Source organism: Eublepharis macularius, chromosome 2 (assembly GCF_028583425.1).
Source record: "Eublepharis macularius isolate TG4126 chromosome 2, MPM_Emac_v1.0, whole genome shotgun sequence".
Taxonomy (NCBI): Eukaryota; Metazoa; Chordata; class Lepidosauria; order Squamata; family Eublepharidae; genus Eublepharis; species Eublepharis macularius.
Window position 1 is genome coordinate 130814826 of NC_072791.1, and position 12285 is coordinate 130827110.

At 46.3% G+C, this 12285-nt stretch overlaps 1 protein-coding gene across 3 annotated transcripts in view; it reads right to left on the bottom strand.

Annotated features, from left to right (window-relative positions):
- IGSF22 (immunoglobulin superfamily member 22) overlaps window positions 1-12285 on the bottom strand; it is a 92661-nt gene that overhangs the window by 34154 nt on the left and 46222 nt on the right. For all 3 annotated transcript variants that reach the window (XM_054972748.1, XM_054972747.1, XM_054972745.1), the window contains 4 exons: window positions 12123-12247; window positions 11267-11408; window positions 5555-5851; window positions 3230-3532 (listed from right to left, as the gene is read on the bottom strand). In XM_054972748.1, the coding sequence (XP_054828723.1) occupies window positions 3230-3532; window positions 5555-5851; window positions 11267-11408; window positions 12123-12247 (867 nt within the window). The remainder of the gene's footprint in view (window positions 1-3229; window positions 3533-5554; window positions 5852-11266; window positions 11409-12122; window positions 12248-12285) is intronic.

Below are 12285 nucleotides of genomic sequence, written 5' to 3' on the forward strand. Positions count from 1 at the left end.
GAACCGTCCATTTGCTCAAAGATAATTGGACTTTTAAGTTCCCGGATTTCTAGTCCCAAGCCATTTACTAGGGCGGGTGCAATAATGTCTCTTGAGCAACCCGAATCGATTAAAGCTTGCACCCAGATATGAGTTCCCCTCCTTGGATTAGCTAACATTACTGGAACGAATAAAATGGCCCCGCTCTCTCTCACCTCCGCTGGGGTGGACTCCTTTGTGATCTGCCATTGGGGCCTCCTCACGACAGATCCATCTCGTTTCCCGATTGCGGGCTGGGCGTATCCACCTCTGCCAAATGGACATCAAGTTCCATTTGCACTTCTTCTGCTTCTAGCCCTTTGTCTAGGCGGCCCCGTCTTAGCATTCCTCTACCTCGACTTGTTCTCGGGGCCGGAACTGGGCGAGTGGTTGAGGGAGGTGGTTGGGCTTGCGCTCGAAGAGGGAACTGGGCCACGAAATGCCCGCTGTTTCCACACTGTAAACAAAGGCCCTGCCTCCATTGGGTTTCTCGAGCTCCCCTAGCCGGTGGCGCTCCACGAGCCCCTCTTGCTACGGGCGGTGGTCTTCTATATCCCATTGCCTGCTGCTGCTCCACAAGGCGGACTACTTGGGTACGGTTTTCCACCGCACACGCCAGTTGTATCCATCCCATCAGAGTCGGGGGATCATCTTGCATTAAAGCTCGATCGAGCAATCTGGGATTCATTCCATTGCGGAACATCACTATTTTTGTCCCTTCCTCACAATGGGGGCATTTGGCTGCAAGTTGACGAAACATGGCTGCATACTCTCTCATGGGTTGAGACCCTTGTCTGAGGGTCTGTAGCTTGGTACGCACTCTCTCCTCCTCTAAGGGTTCTTCATATTGGGCTCTAAGTGCGGCAATAAAGTCCTGTAAAGTGTCCAGTTCCGGAGCCCCCGAGTAATATAGAGTCACATACCATTCTGCTGCTCTGCCTTCTAGTCTGGACGCTAAATGGGTGACCCGGCTCTCCTTGTCCGGGAACAAATAGCCCCACCGATTGAAAAACTGGAGGGCTTGTACTACGAAAAATCCCAGTTTGTGGGTATCTCCATCAAACGTGGCCTCCAATTTAATCCACCCCATAGGTAACTCCGCTCCACCTTGCCGTCCCTGGGCTAGCGGCAGAGGGCTGAGTTGTGGTGGCTGTTGCGGCTGTGGTTGGAGGGGAGCCGGCACTCGACCCGGGATCTGCTGAGGTCTAGGCGCTGGTCCCGCTGGTCCCCCCGGCACCTGCCCGCCTGGTCTAGCCAGTCTCCTTGGAGGCCCCACTTGCCCTGCTGGCAGTTGTGGTAGCGGCCCCGGGGCGGGTAACTGTGGCAGTGGCAGAGGCTGCGGGGTGGCACAGGTTGCACCGGCGGTGGCGGCGGCGGAACAGGTAGCGGGGCTGGCACGGGTTGCACTGGCGGCAGTGGCGGCAGAGGCTGCAGGGCTGGCACAGGTTGCACCGGCGGTGGCGGCACAGGTAGCGGGGCTGGAGTGGGTTGCACCGGTGGTGGTGGCGGCAAAGGTTGAAGGGCTGACGCAGGTTGCACCGGCGGCTGCTGAGGCAACGGTTGCAGGACCAGGGCCAGAGGTGGTGGCGGCGGCGGTTGCTGTGGTTGCAGAACTTGAGTAGCTGGTGGCAGCACTGGTTGTTGAGGCCCAGGCTGGGCTTGAACCAGTGACTGGGGTCCTGGAGCAGGCAGCGCAGGGGGCGGCTGAGTTCAAGCGTGCGCCCCTCCTGCCTCCTGGGCTTGAGAAACCGGCCAGGTGGAGCCCTCACCCTGCACCAGCAGGCCTATTAGATAGACAGCTTGGGCCAGGTCTCCTTCCATCGCATCCAGCCAGCCTTCTAGCCGCCGGTAATGGGCAGGAGTGCCGTACTCCACCTCCTCCCCCTCAGCTGGCCCGGTCTGATCCGGCCCAAGCAGGGTCTCTTCCCAGTCATGCTGCTGTCTATCCGCTTCTTCCGCAGCATCACCTGAAATCCCCGGTACCCAATCTTCACCAGCCGAGGTCACCTCCGAGGTTTCCCTTGGGCATTCCTGCCCTTCCGCAGCACTAGCCATCCAGCCCTTTGCCATTCCCGTAATGGCCAGTGTCAGGTTCCCGCTGGTATCCATCCTCCCTGGGTGAAGGGTTGGGGGAGTAAAAGTAGGATTCTCAACAAAATGTCAGACTATGGAATCCCTGTTATCTAGAGTTCGTCTCCCCCTTCTGCAAGTAGCACAAATTCTTGATTTCAAAAGGTTTATTGAAAGACTAGGCTCTGACACAAGTATCCATATTCCAAGGCCTAGAGAGGATCTTGGCTGAACACAGTCATTGTCGAGAATGGGAAAAGAAAGCACAACATGTGATACATCAAACCCTTCATTCCTAGCCTCCCCTCCATCTTCCATGGTGATGAGAACTTCGCTGTGGGAAGGCTCGGCTCGTCAAGGTCTCTGGCTGTAGAAACAGATAAGAATATTCTCTCCCATGGAAAGCGTGGTCAAAATAACACCTGGACCTGGAGGGAGGGAAAGGCTAATGACTACAGTATTTAACATGGCGTAACTCTGACCAAAGAACATGTTAGATCCTGACACCTTCCAACCCTTTGATTCTATGATAAAAGTCTATATAACAATACCTGCCCAATTAGTATTCACTATGGAAACAGTCTTGAATAGTTCTTGGGTTTGGGGATTCCAAAGTTCTAAGCAAACTGTATGCAGGATACCAAATAGTGTCCAACATATGAGCCATGTAATATACAGATCACAACTAGAGATCACAGTGGTACATGGGGCACCACAATTAAATTAATCCACATGGGTCAAACAAAGGACTCAAATATGATGGTACAAACCAGTACAATTCCCCTCCCTAAATTAATGCATGCTAGAGGCATAGTCTTTCCTGACAAGTAGGGAAATTACCTGGAGCTTGACCATCAAAACCTGATGAAACATCTAGATGTTACAGGTGTTCTTGGGTTTGCCCCAGAGATGTTCTGTAATGTAAAAAGTGAGTTTCCTGCTGGAAACTCCTCTAATTGCACCATGATTTTTCCTCCTCAAAATGGTGTCAGGGACATTACTAACAGGAGTTTTAGGTAATTTGCCCTGTATGTTAACTCACCCGAAGATGAAGCCAGTTTAAAAATCCTGAAAGCATAATAATTTAGCTTATAAAAATAGAACCACATGATAACATCTCCTAATATGCTCTAGTGCTTACCAATAGGATCACCAGCAAAGATTTCTTCTGTCTCCAGTGGATCACTCAGACCCTCAGAATTAACAGCCAGGATTCGGAACTGATAAGCCTTCCCTTCTTCTACCTTATCTGTAGCAAATGTGGTATGCTTGCTCTCGATTTCTCCAATTTTGATCCAGGATTTCTTCCCAGATATTCTCCTCTCAATTATAAAGTGAGTCACTTGCTTGCCTCCATTGTCTTTGGGTGCTTTCCATTTCATTTTGACACACTTTCCTGATTTCTCCAGGAACTCCACTTTTCCTTGTGGTGGTTTTGGTTTGTCTGAAGCACAGGAAAATAAAAGGGGAACAGGAGAAATAATCATAACAGAGAGACAGTGTGGAATAGCATTGAACCAGGCCTGGCTTTCTCCCCACTCAGACATTAAGCTCAGACATTCAGTGGGCCAGTGACTATCTCTAAGGCTAACAAAACTCACAGAATATTAAAAAGGAAGGGAGAATCATGTATACCACTATGAGCTGTTCAGAGAAAGGGTGGGATAAAGTGAAATTGACAGATGGCACACTTACATTTTATGGGACCATAAGTTGAAATGGTAATCAAAGCTGCATTAATATCATTGCACGTTAATGTCACAGTTTTGTTCATGCAGAACACAAACTTGACTGACCGTCTATAGGATGCTTAAGAAGAGAAGAATGTAGTATTTTGCTAGGAGCCAGTTTTAAGTTATTGATCTTTATATGCAGATATAGAGACAAACCATGATGATCCTCCTCCTTTCCCTCATCCCATGTGTTGTGAAAGATTTCCATACTTATAACAAATTATGGCCTGTCCTCTTACCTATAAACCAAGATTCCATAGTTTGTCATAACTAGAGATGGGCACGAACAGCAATACGAACAAAAAAAAAGCCATGAACAACCCAATCTGCTGTTTGCAAACAAGCTGTTCGTGAGGCCCCATTCTAAACGAACAGGTGGTTGTTGCAAGCCTCGCTCATTGCTGTTCGTCAAGCCAGACAGTCTGGCACCTGCAATCAATTCCCTTGGCAACTTAGGCAGGGATTGTCTGAACTCTGTCTGAACTCCTGCTGTTGCCCTGGAAACCACAGTCTAAGCCCAATTTAGCTTGATAGGCAGGTCTTCCTTTCAAGTGTGGAGCTCCAAATTTGTTACAAGGGAGCAAAGAGCAGGGGGGAGGGGGGCTCCCAGCTCTGGCTTTGCGGACAGTGGAGAGGAAGAAGCAGTTGCTGTTGGCATTTTGATAGAGAGTGCATTGGAGCTTGACTTTTCTTTGTGTGTGGTGGGATAGGGATCTACCCCTTCAAGTTCCAGGGCCGCTGCCAGGCTCTGGGCCAAGCTATTATTTATTATTGGTACCTTTCCTGCTGCCTGCTCAGGTCAGGCTTCTGGGAGTAGTGCACTAGGGATCTTGACCAAACTTGGCTGGAGGAGAGCCTGCTGGCCCCCACGAACAGCCAACCACAAACATGTTCGTGAACAGGGCCTTGTTCACGAACAGGGCCATGTTCATGGTTGTTCGTGAGTCCCTGTTCATGGATGGCAACGAACAACATGTTCGGTTTTTTTCCTGTTCATGCCCATCTTTAGTCATAACATCTGAGTGGAACTTTGGTATAAACTATGTTTGCAAGCTATTCTTTGTGTGCTTCTCTCAACAGAATGTTTTTCATGCTTTAAGGTGGAGACAAGTGTCACCACTGATTCCATCTCCCAATAAGAATTTCTTCCATAACTTGTCCATGCAGAGTACTGCATACTCAGTATCAAGGGAAAATCTCAATGGTTATGCATGAATTTCACAGTAAACTCTTAGGTTCTGGATCCAAAAAAACGCTAATGTTGCATGTAGAGACAACTAGCATGAGTAAGTTTCCTTTATACACCCAGCATCACATATAAACCAGCCTGAGTCAGCCCTGATTAGCTTCTTCTAGTAGATAAAATTAAGACCCAGTTACTGCCCCCGAACATGGTCACCCAACGATCATGAAACTAGCTACTTTAAGATCTCTCCTCAAGGAACAACCCCAACACACATATCAGATATGCAGTTCCCAGAGGAAAATGTGATTAATTATGTAGAGATCAATAGTGAAACAAAATGAAACACACCAATGGCAATGTCACAAACGTGGACTAAATCAGCAATACTACGAACACTTCTGGATAAGACCTGAACATTTTAGGGCATATTCCCAAGCCCATGAGCATAAGCAGAGACATGTTTGACTTAGACACCACCAGTATAATAAATTTGCACTCCTCATAAGGTTGACCTTAAATTACTGGGCAGGATTATTTTAGGACCTACCAACAACATTGAGGTGCAACTGAGCAAAGGCTGTTCCACAATCACTTTTCAGCTTCAGCATGATGCTCCCACTGTCTTCCCTCACACAGTCCTTAATTGTGAGTAGTGCATGGTCATTGGTTCTTTCCATCACTATCTTCTCTTCTTCAGTCACCTCAATACCATCCTTGAACCAGGTGACTTTGGGCAATGGCTTAGCCTTGAAAGGTACCTTGATGTAGGCTGTCTGCTTGGCTTTCACGGTCACTGGATGTGCAGCAAAAGCTTCCAGCACAGATAGATCAATAACAGGAGGATCTTAAAAAGAAAGTTAGAAATATGTCTGAAAACTGCAGCTCCTATTATGGAATTGTTCATATGGAATTGTTCATATATTTGGATGCCTGATTTAATTGGTAATCACCTATGACAGTTTAAGTCCCTTTAATCACATCTTTTCTCAAGATGATCTTGACCGAAATTTAGAGCATATACAAAAACATGCTTCAGGTAATTTCAGTTGTGTGGGATGTTTCATGCGTTAACAATGCAGTTTGAATAAAGCTTCACCCCAAGCCAGCATTATTCACATATTCACAGAGTGTGAAATTGGAAGAGACCTTGGAGGTAACCTATTTCAACCCCCTGTCCATTGCAGGAATAATGCAACTACAGCACCCCTGACAGATGGCCATCAAGCCTCTGTTTAAAGAGTTCACCATCGTTCAAGGCGATCTGTTCTTCTGTTGTTAGGAAATTTCTCCTAATATTTAGCCAAATCTAATTCCTTGTAATTTCTACCCATCAGCTCTTATCCTGCTCTTTGGAGCTAGAGAAAGCAAGCCAGGCTGCAACACTGGCTCTCCTTCACTATGAATGCTTTACCCTGGTTCGTGTGTTCAAACAGTAGAAGTGCAGAAACTGATATAGTTCCAGTGACAAAGTTTCATTATCATTAATACCACCCCCAAGATTCTAGCCTTTGAAGGCAGCACCGAAAGGTTTGAAAATTAGTGACCCACAAGTGGGGGACCTGCTGCAAGGACTTGTGGGGGGCATCTCATTCACCATCACCACTCTGCTCTCTTTCCCTTCCCTGCCCCCATGGCCTTTCCTCCTTTTCCTGCTTCCTTTTTTCCTTCCTACCCATCCCTTCCTTCCTTCCTGCCCTTCTATCTTCACCTTTCCCCCTCGCCCCAGCAGCCTCTCCCTTGTAGCCCAGTTGCATGGCGCTGGCTGAGCTGAGTCCAGTTGCATGGTAGGGAATCTGCAAGCACTTGTGGGGGGTACTCTACTTTTCCCTGTATACCCTTCTACACTCTATTTTTCCTCTTTCCCTCTTCTTGGCAGCCTCCATATGCTTACCCTTTCCTACACCTTCTCTTCTTCAAATAACTTACTTTTTATCTGCCTCCCATCATCATCTATATTTCCTTACTTTATTTATACCCTGCCTTTCTCCATAAATGTGACCCAAAGCAGCTTGCATCATTCTCATCGACTCCACATTATCTTCACAACAACTCTGAGCGGTAAATTAGGCTGAGTGTGACTGGATCAAAGTCACCCAGTGAGCTTTCACAGCAAAGTGGTGATTAGAACCTGGGCCTCCCACATCCTGTCTTGAAACTCTAACCACTACACTACACTGGCCTTTGATGGGGGGTGGCTGCTGGTGAATAGCAGCAAGCAGTTGGGCCTGGATGAGATGTGAAAGTTATGTGGTATCATTGCCTGGTGGTTGCTCCTGGCCCTGGCTCTGACGAGTCTTCCCTTCAGGCCAAAACAGACCTGGAAAGGGTCCTGCCCCCTCCTCTGCCTTTTACTATCAGAAACCAAGTCTGAAACACTGGCTAAGTGGTTATGCTTGCCTAGCAACAGCCATGGAGCACAGGTGATGGGAGTACAGGAAACCTTAAGGCCAGGAAGCCCCAGTTAGCCCAGGGATGAGCTGTAAAGCTGCAGCCCACTGTTAAAGGGGCTGTATCTACTCTGAGGCCACTACGGCAAGCATCACAGGTGGATTTGCCCTAAAGCAAAATTTAATTTGGTCACAAATTCATATGACAATACAAAAAATGTTGAAGATCAATACACAATTTAAACCAGAAGCCTTTTTGTTGGGACTAATGGGTAAACAGTTGGAAAATAAACATGGTATCTTATTTCTATATATGACCACGGCAGCTAGGTTTTTATATGCACAAAAATGGAAAAGTACAGTATTGCCTTCAGTCAAGGACTGGATTATGAAAATGATGGAGTGAGCGAGATGGCTAAACTTACAGCGCAGATCAGAGATAAAACATTGTCTACCTTTATGGTTAACTGGAAGCACATTATTGACTTTCTGTGTGAGACGAGGAAAAATGAACTGATGATTTGCGGTTTTGATTTCTAAGATAAATTTGGGGAAACTAAATAGAAGGGGGGCAGTATTGAAAAGGTAGATTTTGGAGATAGTAAAACTATAAGTATAAGGTCTGTTAAAATATAATAGGTGTTGTAGAGAAAAATGGAAAATGAAACATTTTTTTTTATTTTCAATCTTTGTTCTTTTTCTCTCTTTGTATTCTTTTTTCTTTACTTTCTTTTTCTATTTCTCTGCCCTTTTTATTGGGCTTTTAATCTTATTAAATAAAATAAAAAGTATTCCAATAAAAAAACCTGCTGGCACTTCTTTTATCATTTTGTGGTTTAAATTTTTTTTTTTAAGATTTCAGATTGTTTTGCATACCTACGGCATTTTTCAGGTGTGTAGGAAGATCTGTCTTGTCCATTCATGGCTCCAGTCTCTGAATTTAAGTATCCTTAGTTCACAGTCACTTGGCCATTAGTGTATAAGATATCTGGTAAAATCTCAGCAGCCAGAGAAATAAGCTGAAATTTAATCCCAACAAGGCTGAGGTGCTACTAGTGGAGGGGAAGATCTGACCCAGGAAATGATTTATCTCTAAGTCTAAATGCAGTTGCACTCTCCTAAAGGAGCAGGTTCATAGCTTGGAGGGTGCTACTGGACCTAGGCCTCTTATTGGATAAACTGGTTACAGTGGTTGCATTTCACCAGCTTTGGCTTGTGAGCCAGCTGTAGCCCTTACGAAGCAGGAAAGATCTTGTCACTGTGGTACACACTCCGTTAACTTCTAGCTTAAATTACTGAAATACTCTCTATGTGGGGCTACACTTGAAGACTCTCCAGAAACTACAGTTGGTACAGAATGGTCACAGGGACTATATCACCCCAGTCTTGTTCCATCTGCACCAGTTCCCAATTTGCTTCTGGTCTCAATTCAAGGTGCTTGTAATGACCTTTAAAGTCATATTCAGCTTGGGACCACCATACTTTAAGGACTACCTTCTCCCATATGAACCTGTCCATTCATTCCACTCTTTTTTGCAGCCCTGCTTCAGGTGCCTCCACCATATGAGCCTAGATAGGAGGCAATGCAAGAAAGGGCTTTCTCAGTTGTCTGGGGGGGGGGGGAGGCTCAACTCCCTTGGACTTGAGGTCCCGCCCCCCCCTCCCCAGGCTCACAGCAGCGATGAGAAGTTTGGGGAGCTGGAGGATGGTGCAGTAGGGAGAACGGGCGGGTGGCCCAAAGACCGCAGAGAATGCCAAGGAAGTGGCTGGGCTCATCGGCCCAGTGACAGGGCTGGAGAGTGCAGCCCAAGCTATGAGAGAGGCTGCCGGCTGGATCGGTCTGGCAGTGCAGCCAGCTGCACAGCCTGCAGCAGAGCCGGGGGGGGTGGCTCGGAGGCCACAGAGGATGGTGCGAAGGCGGCTGGACTCATTGGTCCAGTGACAGGGCTGGAGGGCACAGACTGAGCTACAGGAGTGGCCCTGTAGTCAGCCTAAGCACTTAGGAGCGCCACCCGAGCTGTGGGAGCAGTGATGACCCCAATGGGAGCCGCTCAGGCCTTAGGAGTGCAAGCGGCCCCCACGAAAGACACCAGGGCCACAGGAACACAGACAGCAGGCCAGATGTCCGAGGCCTCTCCAGCACGATGACCCAGCCATGCCCACTGGGAAAGGCCAACCAGATTCACCCTGCAGGGTGGTGAGGGAGGCCCAGGGAGGGGCCAGGGCTTGGCCAAAGTTCCAGGAGAAGCCAGGACAGGCAAGCATCCCTAGCTGTCACCAGGGAGCGGGCGGGGCAGCCACAGACAGGATGAAGCCTGGGGGGAAAGGTGGGAGTCTTCCCCAGACGGGCTATTTAATGGCAGGCATCAGGAGGGCCGGTGAGGTGTAGGTGGGAGTGGATGGAGGCTAACACTGGAAAGACAGAGAGGAGTGGTAAGGCAGAGAGAAGGACTGGAGCGAACTGAGCCAATCTGCCAGAGGGAGAGAAGGAATAAGGGTGCCGTCAACCCCTCTCCTCCCCCCATTTCTGAGGCCATTCCTGCGCCCTGACTTGTGCATAGGCCACGCTAGAAGGCAAGTCCCCTCAGCCTCTGACAACCCCCTCATGAAGCCTGACATCAGTCATGACACCAAAACTATAGAAATCCCTCTCCAGGGAGATACGCCTGTCCCCTTCTATTACTGTCTTCTACCAGGGGTGCAGACTTTTGTTTTATTTAGCATAACCTCCTTATTATTTTGTGTTGTGTCTTTGTGCGCAAGTTTAATAAATTTCTTTTATACTATCTTAAATGTCATTTTAAATACACATTGTTTTAAAAGTATTAATTTTTATTGTTTGCTGATTTGTGGACTCTATTTGGGTAGAAAGGAAACATTTAAATGCTTTGAATAAACAAATTTCCAATGGTCAGACAATTGTGCTTCATTGCCTTGCATAGCACTTCCACTGTGTCCACGGAAGCACATTATATCATGAGTATAGGTACAAAGGTGCTTAATGTATGCAGGCACAAAATTTCAGGTTTTATTTGGATTACATTTGTTCCAGTATATACAAATCCTCACTTTATACATCTGCAAGTAACGAAGTTGAGGAAAACAGACACAAGCTGGTCACCAAGATCATGAAAGAGATGTTGTTTCTGCAGTTAGTCCATTGAAGGCTGGTAACTAGGCCTGAATCTAAGCCTGGACCATTTGCCAATGTTCCTGGAAATAAGAATTTTTGCAAGGTCACTTATTCAAGAAAACTCAGTTTTGAACCTGTGTTCATTATGTCAATTGAAAAAATGTGTGTAATTCTTTTTATTTTGCATAATATATTCTGACATTTTGGCTGTGGCCACAGTCTGTACCCACATACCTTGCATATTTTCTCACACTTACACAGAATTGTGCCACATATATCCTTGGTTTTTGCATCTGCTTTACATACAAAAAATCCCAAATCCAATCTCTAGCATCTCCAGCTAAAAGATCATAGGTAACGAGTGTTGGGAATATCTTTCTCTGCCTGAGACTTCTGCCAGGCAGCATCTGTCTATAGAAACAAAGCTGAGCTAGAAGGACCAAAAGTCTGACTCAGTATATGACATAGATCCAGAGGAGTTAGCCGTGTTAGTCTGTAGCAGCAAAATCAAAAAGAGTCCAGTAGCACCTTTAAGACTAACCAATTTTATTGTAGCATAAGTTTTCGAGAGAACTGTGATTCTCGAAAGCTTATGCTACAATAAAATTGGTTAGTCTTAAAGGTGCTACTGGACTCCTGCAGTATATGACAGTTTCACATGCATTTGAATCTAAGAGCTGGACAAGAGATGGAGAAGGAAGTACAAGGTGAGTTCCAAGGTGAAAAAGCTGTGCTGTACCTGCAATGCTGATAGTAGCCTCGCTTTCAGCTCCTTTAGCTCTGAAAGTGTACTTCCCTTCAAACTGTTCTCCCATCTTGTCAATGATCAGTTTATGGACTGCTCCCTGTTTAACAATCTGGATTCCTCTCATATCTGTTATCTGAAGGAAAGATTGAAAACAAAGTTGTTCCAAAAGATATCATCATAAACAGGAGCCCACAGGTCACCATACTGGAAAGGAGTCAAGTTACTGAGTGGAAACTTTAAAGAATTTGGCAGATTTGGGGTAATGGTATCAGATAAGTATATTGACTTGTAGATACAGCTTTCCTTTGTAGGGATTGCTCTATTGTTGTTTTCCTCTTTAAAAATAAAAAAGAGCATGAGAGAGGAAAATGCATAGTATTCACTTAATACAATAAAACAAATACAAAGACACATAAAATGACAGAACGTTGTGCAGGCAGATGGTCACTGGTGCTTGACGGATCTGTGCCTAGGGGAATGGTGGGATCTTCCTGACTGGTGGTTTTCAAGCAGAGGCTGGATAGACATTTGTTGGGAATGCTTGTTTGGATTTCCTACATTGAGCATAACATTGGACTACACACCCTAGAAAGTCCCAGTTTTGTTATATAGAATCATATTCCATATAACAAACGGCCTATAATTGTCAGTGTCTGACCTTCATCACTTCACCACCTGGCTTCCCCTCTCATCATCCTACCACCAGCTTCCTTGAGCAACCAGTTCCCAGTTTCATGCTAAAATGGCTGCTAGTCTTTCTTTCACATATTAACTCTACAAAAGGCAGTCTCCACCACTGAAAAGTTTCATACATATATGTTCTCCAATTACACAATAAATCACTTACCTCTTTACCATCCTTTAACCACACGCCTTCTACCCTCTCATCATTCAAGACAACACAAAGCTCTGCAGGGTCTCCTGTTGGAGCTTGGACATCTGACATGCCACTCTTCACTGTAGCAAATCTCTCTGAGGAGAGCAGAAACACTCTTCATTAGAGCACGAGA